The sequence below is a fragment of the Pseudoliparis swirei genome, chromosome 2 (genome assembly GCF_029220125.1).
Source record: "Pseudoliparis swirei isolate HS2019 ecotype Mariana Trench chromosome 2, NWPU_hadal_v1, whole genome shotgun sequence".
In the NCBI taxonomy this organism is placed as follows: Eukaryota; Metazoa; Chordata; class Actinopteri; order Perciformes; family Liparidae; genus Pseudoliparis; species Pseudoliparis swirei.
Window position 1 is genome coordinate 2,811,370 of NC_079389.1, and position 14,075 is coordinate 2,825,444.

The window sequence follows — 14,075 nt, forward strand, 5'->3', positions numbered from 1 at the left end:
ATTTATCTTAATATAGTGAGATCCAGAGAATAATCCAGCCAACGCAGCTCCCTGTTTTTACTGGGACAGATTGAGCTGGTATTGTAATTCAGGACGCGCTACAGTTGTCGTGTATACATGCGTGAACCCTGCGTGACACGGACGTGACCCCCCCCCCCACCCCACACACACACACACCTCCACCATGGAAGCGGTGCACCGCCTCCCTCGGCCTCCACCCTTCTCTCTGCTGCATCCGTCTCAGATTGAGAGAACGTTTTTAGTTGAGCGCTACATTATTATTACATTAGTATTACATTGTTATTACATTAGTATTGCATTGTTTTTACATTGTTATTACATTATTACATGTCATGAGTACAAATACTGAGCGAGACGCCCACAAAGTGAACCAATGTCGTGGTCCGTGTCTTTAAATGGGGATTTTGATGTAATCTTTGAAAGGTCATCCAGATTCCTACATGTAAAAGGCTCTGTCAATATGACGGTTTTGCTCAGCCTCTTTATCTACAGCTGATTTATGTTCATTAGTAATGTCTTACACAATAACACAATAGTTATTATGGCTGTTGGAGGAATGCACTATTGACACCAATCGCTGCACACGAAATGAGTTGTAAGAAACCCTGTGGCTTGATAATGTGTCATGATGTTACACTTCATACAGAAAGCATTCATACAATAACCATAAAGGACTAATGACCAATAAGTAATGACATCCAAAATTAAGCAGAGGAAAAAAAAGAGCGAAGGAGCCTCGAAGTATCAAGTTTTTCTCAAATTTAGGCTTGATGAAAAAAAACATGTTTCCAGACAGTTTCACCACGCGCACACGCGCGCAGTTGTGATGCCCGGGGGTCACTGTGGCGCAGTGGGTTCGAGAGCAGGTGTAACCAACCTGTGTGTCGCGAGAACCCGCGGTAACGGGTTTTAGTCACAGTAAATAACAAATACATAAATAAACGAAGACAAACAAAAAACAGACGCGCCAACGTGCGCGCGGTGCACCGTCCGGTACGCGCGTTAATAAACAACTCCAACCGACGAGAACAGCGCGACGACGGCGAGCGGCGGTGGCTCGAACGCGTTCTTCAAAGGGCTGCGCGGTCCCTAAGCTCCGCCCCCTCCGCGCCGTGTGACAACAACAACTCATCCACAGAGCCGAGCTGCACTTTCCAGCTCATTTTCCTCCTGTCATTCCTCCTCCTATCTCTGATCATTGTCCCGCCGCTCGCGCTCCCCCCCCGACCCCTCCGCTTCCCCCCCTCCCAATAACGCCCTCGCGCAGTACGCCTTTTCGCGGGCAGCTCTCTTCTTCTTCTTCTTCTTTTTTTTCTTCTACTTCCCAACTTATCCGAGGAGCTAAACTCTCGTGGATTCTTTCATTTAGTGGCGGCTCGGCAGGCTTGGTTTCCCTTCTCCTTCTCCTCCTCCTCCTTTCCTCTCCTCCTCCACTTTGAACTTCGGCTCCTCTCTTCGCCCTCCTTGTCGGTGACCATGGCCGTGCCGGCTGCTCTGATCCCGCTCTCTCCTCTGGTCGCGCTGCCTCCGATCTCGACTCCCTCCCTGACGACCTCCTCCTCCTCCTCTTCCTCCCCGCCGACCACCATCGCCGCCGCCGCCGCCCCGTCGCCGTGCCCGTCCCTGGCCCCGCAGCAGAACCTGTTCCGGTCGGAGCTGCTCGCCGCCGGCGGCAGCCCGGGCTGCATCCCCAACGCGGCGCTGCCGCCCGGCAAGCCCGTGTACTCGACCCCGTCGCCCGTGGAGAACATCCCGCAGAACAACGAGTGCACGATGGTCGAGTTGCGCAGCGCCAAAGTGGCGTCGTTCACCGTGGACGACCAGGAGCTCATCTGCCTGCCGCAGGCGTTCGACCTGTTCCTGAAGCACCTGGTCGGCGGGCTGCACACGGTGTACACTAAGCTGAAGCGGCTGGAGATCACGCCGGTGGTGTGCAACGTGGAGCAGGTCCGCATCCTGCGCGGGCTCGGCGCCATCCAGCCCGGCGTGAACCGCTGCAAGCTCATCTCCAGGAAGGACTTCGAGACGCTGTACAACGACTGCACCAACGCGAGGTACGGCGGCATTTTGTTTTTATTTACGTATTGATTTGTTCCCTGTGTGTGCGCGCGCGCGCGTGTGTGTGTGTGTGTAGGGGGAGGGCGGAGGGGTTCAATGTGTTTGCGGACATGGCGTGCGTAAAGGCGCGAGGAAGGGGGAGACATTTTCCGCTTTTGATTAAGACAAAACAAGTGGTTCAGGCGGTGACATCGAGCTGGTGGTGTCGTGGTTGAGAAGAACAACAGATGTCCGCCTACAGGAGTGTGGGTTTGCAACAACAACACAACATTATAATCATTAAATACATTTAAAAAGTGGCGGTAGTCGGTGCCGTTGGACGGGAGCGCACCGAGTGGAGAAAGTTGAGTGAAAGTTTGTGTGTGTGTTGGGTGAACACGTGCAGGGGGCCACGCGCGGGCCATGATGGATAGGCTGTCCACCGCAGGACGAGGGGTCGATAATGTAGACTCTACCCCGACGGCCGGTCCCACCACGCGGTGGAATACACGAGAATGAGCCGGAGAGCCGCACCGCCACCCGGTCCTCTCCCGGTCCTCTCCCGGTCCTCTCCCGGTCCTCTCCCCGGTCCTCTCCCGGTCCTCTTCCATGTCCTCTTCCAGGTCCTCGTTGAATTCACACTCCATCCAGAGGAACTTTTGTTAAACAACTGCATTTTTTCCTCTGGAATAAAGATGCAGAGTTATGCATGTTGCGATGCTTTTTCCACGAGAGCAATTACACGTATGTGTGTAAATGGTAGTGTGTGTGTGTGTGTGTGTGTGTGTGTGTCAAACACAGATTATCAGAATTACATCTCATTGGTGTATTAGTGATGTTCTCAATATTAAATGTATTTAAGTTATAAAAAGAAGATTACAGTACACTCGCAATTATTGTGTGATTGTATGCAGACAGTTTTTCTTCTTCTTTTTCTCTCACTGTAAATGGTGGGGATAATTACCACACACACGTACACACACGTACACACACACACACACACACACACACACACACACACACACACACACACACACACACACACATTAGAACGTGCCATAATAAAACAATCTTGATTTGTTTCAAACAATGACATTTATACACAGTAAGCGAAAGGCGTGGAAATTAATGCTTTAAACCCCATGTTGCCAAATCAAATATGTTGAGGTTTATACGTTTTAATATAAGGGTTGATTTAAAGTGAGGATCAATATTTGATTAAAAGCCTCTTTTTTTTTTACCGTCCTGTTGCTCCTGGCTTTGATGTATCGCTCAGTCCCGCAGGATGGTTCAGCCTGGTCAAATTTACCATTTTACCTGTCACTGTGATTGATTTCATATTGATCCGCTCCCCAGAAATGAGCTGGAAATGCAAATATGATGGAAAGGCTCACTTCAGTAAAGGGGGGGTGGTTGCAATAAACACTTTGAGTCACTTTGGTTATCTCGGGATAGAAGCACACAGCCTTTAAAAAACATATATATTTAGATAGAATATTTATAGAGTGTGAGATTGAACTAAATTCTGACTTTTTACATGTGTGTTTAGTATCTCAAATACATGTGAAAAAAAACCTCAGACTTTAACACACGAGCACAAACAGAACATTTAGGATCCATGTGTATGACGAGCTGAGACATTTGGACCCTCTAAAGTACTGCTGGGTCTGCACAGTGGGCCCGTCAGAAGAGACAGGGGAAACCATCACAGTGACATATATATATATATATATAATATAATATATAGATATCATATTATATATATATATATATCTATCTATATATAATACAATATATTTATATATACGTATATATAAATATATATATAATATAAAATATATATATACAAAATATTTTTTAAATCTAAAGCTTTTCTCTTGCGTAGTTTCCATTTATTTAAATTGTTATTAGCCTGCATTTTTACACATTTTTCCCTGCATGCCCACAACGCTTGGAGACTCTAAATATAAATATATAAATATACGCTTCGGCCACCTTTATTTCCTCGCCTGTTGTAATCGTCTCAGCAGCTCACCTGTGCACTTTGGCGCTCAGGTGTCATTTACATGAAGCATCGAGGGAGCAGGATCCCCCCCCCCTCCCCCCACACCCCTCTCATCCTCCCCTTTCCTCCCCTCCTCAATAGAGATGAACCACGGTGTGTCTAGTGATCCTCTCCTCCAGCCTGGCACGGTGGGAGGGAGGGGGAGGGGGAGGAGGAGGGGGGGGGGCTTCAGGTGACAAAGTATGTAGTTGAACTCTCCGGGTTGTCAATGGGGGGATGGCCAGCGATGGGGTTAAAGGATAATGCAGTGCCTCGCGTCGCTTTAATGACGCTAAAGTGGTGGGCTATTACGGGCACACGGACAGCACCGTAATTGTCTCTGAAAGCAGCGGCCAGGTCCTCCCGGTGCCGGGCGGGAATCAATCACTCAGGCCCGGCCCGCCGGCCCCATTTGGAGAATTACATCACGGGAGCGCGGCGAGGCAACCGCCGGATAAAAGGCTTCTCTGTTACCGAGGAAAAAAAGAGTTGATTTTATTTGCGGAGACGGGAGGGGGACGGGGGGGGGGGTCTGTGTAACGCTTTTACACACACACACACACACACACACACACACACACACACACACACACACACACACACACACACACGCCTGTCGACGAACTTCAGTCGAAGTAAACAGGTTACGTGTTGCCCTGCAGGTGAGAACACCCCCCCCCCCCCCCTCTCTCTCTCAAGAGACACTTTGCACCGACTTACTGTCAGTATAGAAGAAAAAAGAAGAAGAAAAACTCCCAGAGTCGCCGGGTTAACCTGCTCGGGTTACAGCAGCCCGGGTCACTTCAGGCACGATGTCGCCGCTCTTCTAATTCTTCTTGTTCTTGTTCTTGTTCTTCTTCTTGTTACTTCTTCTTCTTCATCATCATCTTCTTGTTCTTCTTCTCCTCCTCCTCCTTTTTCTTCTTCTTTTCTTCTCTTTATTTAAAAGGGACCATGTACAGTTCTTTTTCTTCCTCTTCTCCTTCTTCTACTTTTCTTCATTTAAAAGGGACCATGTACAGTTCATCTTCTTCTTCTCTTTATTTAAAAGGGACCATGTACAGTTCTTCTTCTTCTTCTTCTTCTTCTTCTTCTTCTTCTCCTTCTCTACTTCTTCAGAGGCAACGTGGTAACAATGGAGTGAATAATACCTCCTTTACAAATGGCTCTTTACTATTTCCCATGCTGTTTTCTTCTCCCCCCCCCCCCCATCCCACGGCCTATTGTGTTAAACCAACACTCCCTCTCCTTTGCACACGGTGTGGATGTGAGCGCCGCTGCCTCCCGCTGTTTGAGGTTTGATGTGGACACAAACGAGCGCCGACCCAGAATCGTGTTCCCCGCCTCGCTCACTAGCACAACACTTGTTGTTTTTCAGAACACATAAAATGGTAACCGGTGTTTCACAAATGAACTACATTTTTTGTTTGTGTGTGCTTCTTTTATCCTGACGGCTTGTGTTTATTTGTATTTATTTCTCCCTCCCCGGTGAGTGTCTGAACTTGGTGTACTTTCCCCAATAAGCCGCGCAGTGTTTTAGTCGTTATTGTTCACCTTGAATGCGTCGCTTCTGACCCCTCCATTCTTCCTGAGGACTCTCGTGCCAGATTATCAGTGTGGGCTGATCCAGGGTCAGTAATCTCCCCTACATTAGGACCCCGGCTCTCCAGGAGCCGTCCAGGAGCCCCCCAGGAGCCCCCTCTGTTCCAGCTACTTGTTTCCCTTTTTCATCCTCCCCGTGGTGGGATGGATAAAAATAAATAAAAAAAGGGTTCTTATTGCTGCGTGACACTTGAACTCTCTGAAAGGTTATTATAACACTGGGGTGTGGGTGTGTGTGGGGGCAGAGAGATATCGCATATCTCTGGCTGGTCTGCTTTGCGGGGGAAGTCCTGTGCCCGATGTGCCGGGGCGCAGAAATGCAGGCAGTTAATTGACAATCATTGTCTCCCCCTTGAAGGTTAACCACACGCCCCAGACAATGTCCCACCGCTGGGAAACGGGACGGCTTTTTCACTTACATGCCCTTCTTAAATAGATTTTTCCCCCCTCTCTCTCTCTCTCTCTCTCTCTCTCTCTCTCCCCGGCTGGTTTCAGTCGAGCAGATCTCACCCTGAAACGCTGCGAGTGACAGGTCACGGCGGCCCCTCCTTTCAACACACACACACACACATATTTACCTATATATATATTTAATTGATAGGGCTTTGACGGAGGGTTGCCGCGAGAGCCGTCACCTCTCTTGTTCCCGTTTCAAGAGTGTTTGTGCCTAAACACACATATTTGCAAATGCCGGTAATTGTTTTGTTTAGCGCTCTGTGTGAAGCTGCCACCGAGGGTGCCAGCTTGTCTCTCTCCCTCCTCTCCAGCCGGCCGAGCGCTCTTATAATGTATTTGTTTTCTACGAGGCGCGGATGTGTTTACAGGTACTCGGGGGAGATTTCTGGATTCCATTCAAATCATTCCCAGTCAGAGTGGGTGCTAAGATACCCCGTCACCCGGCAACCGCATCCTAGAGGGAGTTCGGGCGATAATAACTTCACAAAAACAGAGTGACAGATGCCTGATTAGAGAGAGAGAGAGCGAGAGAAAGAAGAGTGGGGGGGGGGGGGGGGAATACAAAGCGGTTTAAAAAATCCAAAATCTATTCAAGTACTTCCTTGAAAGTCAAATTGGCCCTCATATGGTGTGTTGTTTCTTTATTGAAGAGGGGAGGGGAAAAAGTATTTTAAGTTCTCTCTCTTCTTCTTTTTTTCTGGTTGCATTTTTTAATCCTTCCGTGGGGCTCTGCTAAATTTGATTAGGTGCAGTACGTGTGCTCAAGTCAACTGTGCAGTTGGCAGATGGCAGCAAGGTGTTTTTTTTTCCTTTTGTAAACAAATAGTCTCCTTGAAAATCAGAATTGCTTTATTGACTTCACATCCGTCCAGCTGGAACAAGTGCAAATTAAAACCTCCGCAAATCCACAGTTATAACAAAAGTATCATGAATGTATCCCTCCTTTCTTTTGAGAGATTAATTTGTCTTTTTTACATATATATATATATAGTTAACAACGAGGCTGAGCCGGGACTCGTTAGAGAGGCTTTGTTTGACACAGTCGGATGTGGTTTTGTGGATTTAGAGGACCGTGCTGGTCATCTGCCTGTTGGATGCATTCGTTGTCCGGGCTCCCGTATTATTTGCGTGTCTTTACTGGATCAGCAGCAGCGGTTGAAGCAACAATTAATAACCTCCACCCAAATGAAATGGTGCAAAATCACATGTCGAAATCAGGTCTGTCCGTGCTAATTAGCATCTTAAAATGACCTGTTTTTATTCTTCTTTTCTTCCTGTGCTCACCCACCATAAAGAGGCCTTAGCTTTGATTGTGTGTGTGTGTGTGTGTGTGTTATAGACAACAGCCAGTTACCTGTTTACAATCTATCATGTCGAATGAGATGTGTGGAATGCCCATTTCCACCTGGTGGTTTTATTTTACACCGATTGCCTCGACAGGGCCAGCAATAGATTTTCGGGTCGCTCTGATTTTGCCTCGGCCTCGGCCTCCCTCGCTCGTCCTCGCTCGTCCTCGCTCGTCCTCGCTCGTCCTCGCTCGTCCTCCCTCGCTCGTCCTCGCTCACGGGCCTCCCCGCCCATTACGCCGTGTTTAGGGAGCGCGGCGGAAGTCGCCGGCGCTCGTCGCAGGATATTAAATGCAACTGACAGAAGTTAGAGGGAGCAGATGAGATTTTCTGATTGGGGAAGGAATGCGGGCCGTTGCCTGGCTCCGTCTAATATGGTCACATAGAGAAATTGATTCTCCTCAGAAATTAATTAATTTTTCATATAGCCCAAAGCTGGAGTTTAAAAAAGAGTGCACACTTGCCGGTTTCCTATCCCCCCCTCCCTCTTTTTTTAAAGAATTATTGCCTAATCATATTAATACTTTTGCCCCAAGGATGAAAAGATAATTGTACAAATGCATTTGGAAATATGTATCACTGAGTATTTATGATTAAATTATGCAAATAACTCCGCTCCCATCCTTCTTGGGCCCAGATTGTCTAATTAGGATTGATACGGCGAGGAGATGTTGGGGAATCTGAATACAAGCATGTCCAAAGAGCAGAAAATTGAAAATGACAAGGCTGGAATCCTTAAAAAGTGTGTAGTCTTTTTTTCTCCCTGCTCCCCCCACTCTCTGTCTAATTCGGCGTGGCCGTATCAGGAGTTAATTTGCCCCGGCTTCATTTCTCGTCTGAGCTGACAGGAAAAGGAATCCATCAGGGAAGCAATCTCAGATGGGATTCCACAAATTTCCTCCACTTGTTTTTCTCTCCCCTCTTCTATCAGGATGAATCTTCCCCTGAGTAAACACGCTGATGTTATTCCTCCAGTGTTAATGTTTTCGGAGCTCTCTACTCAATACAAAGGCCTCCCCTCCTAATAATTGAAGTATATTAAGAAAGGAATGTCATCCGACAAAAGAGCCCTTTGTACTTCTGGAGTCTCGCTGAAGTAATGCACATTATTATGATAGCACAACTTTTTTTCCTCCTTCTTTTTTCCCTGTTTGCCTGAAAGTAAAGAAACACCCTCTCCGCAGATGCACCTTCCTCTTTACATGTGTCCAATATCATGCCGTTCAAATAACGTCCGGTGTCGAGTTGAATACGACAAAGAGAGCTATGATGTGTTTGTCGCGCACAAGACACACAACCTTTTATACCCGAGTCATCGCTTTAATAGTATATTCCTATCTAATAAACCCCCAGACATCTATGTGTTCCCGCTAGTGGCAGAATTTAGAAAACGATGAAATGTTTCTATGCAGATTTATATAACAATATCCTCAAAACAACCACGGTCCCATACAGGCACTGAGTGCTTCTAACCTCTCCATGATTTATAAAAAGGAGTCCCCATTTCAATATCTTCAGTAATCTGGACCTTTAACCTTTAAATACCCGAGTAATCAGTTTAATAGTATATTCCTATCTAATAAACTCCCAGACGACTATGTGTTCCCGCTAGTGGCAGAATCCAGAAAACGACTAAATGTCTCTACGCAGATTTATATAAGAATATCCCAAAAAGAACTATGTTCCCATACCGGCACTGAGTGCTCATAGCCTCGGCAGGATTTATAAAAAGGAGTCCACACTGTCAACATCTTCAGTAGTCTGGACCGCTGTAGTGCCGTGTGTTGAACACCTTTAAATACCCCAGTAATCGCTTTAATAGTATATTCCTATCTAATAAACCCCCAGACATCTTTGTGTTCCCGCTAGTGCCAGAATTCGGAAAACGACTAAATGTCTCTCCACAGGTTTATATAACGATATCCCCAAAACAACCGTGTTCCCATACAGGCACTGAGTGGCAGGATTTATAAAAAGGAGTCCCCACTGTCAACATCTTCATGAGTCTCGTGCTGCGTTTCGATCAGACCAGGACCACCCCGGGCCAGTTCTCACATCCATTTCAGAGGTTCTCTTTGTATCGCCTTGTTGCAGAAAGGCGCTAGAAGCTTCCATTTCAACTTGTAGCTGCACCTGGCCAAACACGGGCAGACACGCCGTCCACGCACGCTGGGTTTGAGGGGACGGCCGCCTGTAATCTCACAGCCGCCGCGTCGGGTACGTCACAGGGAAGGAACCGGGGGGAGGAAACGACATGGGCTTCCACTCCTCTTCTTCAGATGAACGGCACGGCCCAGGAACGGCTCCGGTGCCTCCAACAGTATCTATTAAAGGACTGATTGTTATCTAATCTTCTACCTGGCGCTAGCTGGAAAAGCCCTGAAGCTAATGACACTCGAGACTAGCGGCACATTCTGTGGTGGTTCAAAGCATCCGCTCCGTCAATACCTTCTGACGGAGGAAGGAGAGCGAAGAGAGCGGCCCCACGGCTATTTACGCCAAGTCTGAATTCACGTAGACACCAGAAACACTTTATGCAGTTAATTTGTTGCATCGGATTATAACTAACAATGTGCACGAGATGAGTTCCTGTCGGGCGGCGGGCTGCACACTGAACCGTTGTCTGGTGCGTCAGCTTCACACGCTCAAATCAACACTTTAGCTGAAATAAAACGCTTAAATTAAAGCTAAACCACCATGAGTAAACAATTATAGTGGGTAACAATGCTGATGTCAAAGAACGTGATTCACGTTGAATTTGTTTCCCCTCCCACACACACACACACACACACACACACACACACACACACACACACACACACACATATTTCACATGTTTCTGGATAGTTGGCGCTCTGCCACCTCACAGCTTCAGATTGTTGTCGTCATACATGTAAAGGTCATATCTAAATAAATGGTTCTCGCCACAGCGTCGGATGCCGATCGGCAGATTGTTCCAGATCTGTCTCTCAAATCCCTTCAGCCTCGCGAAAGCTGCTCAATCAAAAATCCCGTCATTAATCTTTAAGGTCGCTGTCAGCTGAACATTTCTTAAATTAGAAAAATCAAGAAGAAAGAAAAAAGGCATACCATCAAATAATCATAATTAAAAAGAATAATAAGGATATATATATATTTATATATATATATATAAATAAATATATATTTATATATATAAATATAAATATATTTATATGTATATATAAATAAATAAATATATATTTATATATATGTATATATAAATATATATATATATATTTATATTAAAGGCATAAACACCAATACAAAGGGCTGCGTGCTGTGTGTTTTATTCCTCCGGTAGCCGTGTTGTCAACACAGCATCCGTCCAGCTGTCACAGTGGGGAGTGGACCGGCAGCTCATTGGCTGGACTGTAAAACCATTAGGTTTGCAATTTTGTCAGTTAGCCGTAGCGATGGCCACGCCCAGAGCTGCTTCCTGACGGCACACCTGTAGAGGTTATGAGCGCCGGGTATCAATATCACCAGGTCAACACATTTTCATCTAACACTGACATCTCTCTTTTGCCTCTCAGCCCCCCGCCCTGTTCTAAAGCCCTCGTGAGAGTATTGGTGGGAGCCTTTATTGGTTGCAGCGCTTAGGTTTCTCTCCTCGTAGACTCAAATGTCACCGTCTACCCGATGTTTCTTTTAAAAATCGCCTGTGCCACCACTCGCCGTGGCGCCCCGGCTATTATTACCCTCCTCTTAAAGAGTGACAGTCGGGTCCTTTGGAGACGTGACACGAACCTCGGCTCGGATTGGAGCCGCAGTGCTGTGTCAAGCCAAAGCTCCCGGGCCAATCAGATAACACGGGGGGGGGGGGGAAACAGACCACCGTAAGCCGAGGTTCAGCGGGGGTGGGGGTGTGTGTGTGGGGGGGGGGGGGTGGCTCAGTTTCGTGGGTCACGAGCGGCGAGATGAAAGAAAGAAGAAAAAAAAAGACGAGATTGTGAAAACAACGAAACGGAAAAGCGAGGTTTGTGCGATGGGAATCATCGAAAACTCTGTCCACTCGTGCATTAATGCATTAAAAGCTATGCACTGGAACAGTTACCGTGTGTGTGTGTGTGTGTGTGTGTTCCCAGGAACTCCAGAGCAATGCACAGACAATACAGTGAGACATGTCGGCTCTGGAAATAAACACGGTTGTGATAATAAAGCGGCCCTCGGCTGAAATGGTTTGTCCACATACATTAACCCCTGCCTAGCTCCTCACATTAGCGACGTGTGTGTGTGTGTGTGTGTCTGTGTGTGTGTGTTGCCTGGCGAGAAAGGGAGAGTGAGTGAGACAGACGGAGCGAGAGAGAGAGAGAGACACCCGAGCGCAACTTCACATATGAGCGGCCTCGTGGGAAAAGCAGGATGAATTGAGTCGAGCTGACATAGCATGCCAATAAGCTTTGTCTCATTTCCAATGCCGTATTCATTTGTGCCACAGAGAGATTTATTGCATGATTGACAATTATGAGAGGGTGACCTAGTTCTTTGTGATGGAACAAAAATAGTTTTCCATCAGTTGTCTTTGCTTTCTTTTGCATTGTGTGTGTGTGTGTGTGAGAGAGACGCTCCCTGGTAAAGAATAGGGGTAGCAATGAGATCTTTTCTCACACCCAACCAACGACTGAAACTCGTGCATTTTTCTAGTAATGGCTTCATATATTTTGCATAGAATCACATCATCTACTATGTCTGTTGCACGGCGGGAAAAAAAAGAAATGAATTTGCTACCCCATTAAGCAACGTGAGCTGTCCAAATGGATCACGCTAAAGTGACATTTTTACGAATGCTCTTCAATCTCTAACTTGGGTGAGGAAATAAAAAGAAAAGGGAAGTAATTTGGTCCGTCTGTGAATTAAATATATAAATATATAGATATAAATATATATATATATATATATATTGGTCCGTCTGTAAATTAAATATATATTTATATATATATATACATATATATATATATATATATATATATATATTACTGGCTGTTCTGTTGTTCTCCGTTTACTGCTGTGGCTGTAAGTAAAAGGGCTCCATTTTTACCCCTCGTTTCTTGATTCCTTCATCCCTTTATGGTTCATTCTACCTGTCTATGGCTGGCTGTGTGTGTGTGTGTGTGTGTGTGTGCGCCCAGTCAGGCTTAGATTACTACGACTGTGAGGAGGAAGTCTCCTCTCCTCCTGGGACTCCTGCTTGACTGGCCCCACAAATGATACAAGCCAGGGTTTAGTCGGGAGTTAATATCCTGCAAAATTGTCCCGCGCAGCCTCGGCAGAACGGCGGGTGATTAAATGACACGAGCATATCAAAAACATTTTTCTCAGACTAGTGGCTGTTAAGCGTTGCGCCGGTGCAGCCCCGTCTCCCAAGGTTACCATTAAAAAAAGAAAGGAATATTCAGCGGGAAGTGGGTGTCATTGAGCTGTGAACGCTGTGCACCTGAGCCTCAGATGTTTCGTGTCATGTGGCCCGTTTTTCGAGTGGTAATAATATCTCAATAGGATTTCAGGGTCTCATTGAGAAGGTTGAGAGGACATATGCAAATTGTGCATAAGAAGACTCGTCTCTCAGAAACACATAAGAGTGTTCCTCGTGCTCTGGATCTCCTAGTGACTACGGAAAAAAAAGAAAAGTAGAAGAGAGAAGGCTTTGAGGCTCAAAAGCGATCAATTTTTATCCGTTTTCTCTTCTTTTTGTTCCTCAAAAGGATGCAGTGCTTTTGTTTTAGGCTCCGCAAGGGGAAAAAAAGAAGTAGATGAAAGGCAGGCGTAATAAATCCAAAAAAGGTCTTTCTGTAGTTATCAAATGGCCTTTCACTCCTGACCTTTAAGACGCCACAGTAGACAATGCTAGAAATACAGATCGCGTTTCGGGGGGGGGGGAGATCAAACACTTCTTTTGTGTAGTTCACTTGCGCGGGGAGAAGAAAGAAGAACCTTTCCACAGCCGTGGAAGAAAAATAAATAAAACAGAGAAGAATATTTGCCTTGTCAGCGCCTGCACAGATCAAACACTGAGAACAAGTTGAAGTGAAGCGGCGACGGATACATTTGGGTTTAGATGCATTTCTTTATCAGCAATAGGCTTTGTGTTTTCTGGGCTCTTAAATATGTGTGTGTGTGTGTGTGCTCTTTACATTTAAATGCGTGGCATATTGACATATGTAGAAACCTTTTCTCACGGCCGCGCTGTTTGCTTTTCATCGTTTTCATGTCGCATATCGGGCTCCTATCACTTGAATCAATGCTCCCCGAGTCATATTTCTGATATTATAGAAGACGCTGCAGCTTGAGATGAAAGGGAAGCTGCGTGATGGTGTGTGAAGGTGTGTGAAGGTGTGTGAAGGTGTGTGAAGGTGTGTGAAGGTGTGTGAAGGCGTGTGACCCAGAGTCCACCACACTTCCTGGGGGCGGTCCTCGGTTGGCTACCGGGCCTCACTGTTTGTATTTGACGAGTGTGTGTGTATGTATGTGTGTGTGTGTGTGTGAGGTTCACAACGGGGTCAGTCCAAATGAGGAGCTGCTGCATTTTAATATGACAGGCCTACATTACC

At 46.4% G+C, this 14,075-nt stretch overlaps 1 protein-coding gene across 9 annotated transcripts in view; it reads left to right on the forward strand.

Moving 5' to 3' along the window:
• Positions 1-1,279: 1,279 nt before the first annotated feature.
• dachd (dachshund d) overlaps positions 1,280-14,075 on the forward strand; it is a 114,340-nt gene continuing 101,544 nt past the window's right edge. For 7 of the 9 annotated variants that reach the window (XM_056432717.1, XM_056432727.1, XM_056432710.1 and 4 more), the window contains exon 1: positions 1,412-2,075. In XM_056432717.1, the coding sequence (XP_056288692.1) occupies positions 1,498-2,075 (578 nt within the window). In that variant the 5' untranslated portion in view covers positions 1,412-1,497. Of the gene's footprint in view, positions 2,076-14,075 lie in introns of all 9 variants that reach the window. The other 2 variants (XM_056432754.1, XM_056432760.1) reach the window with 1 other exon arrangement.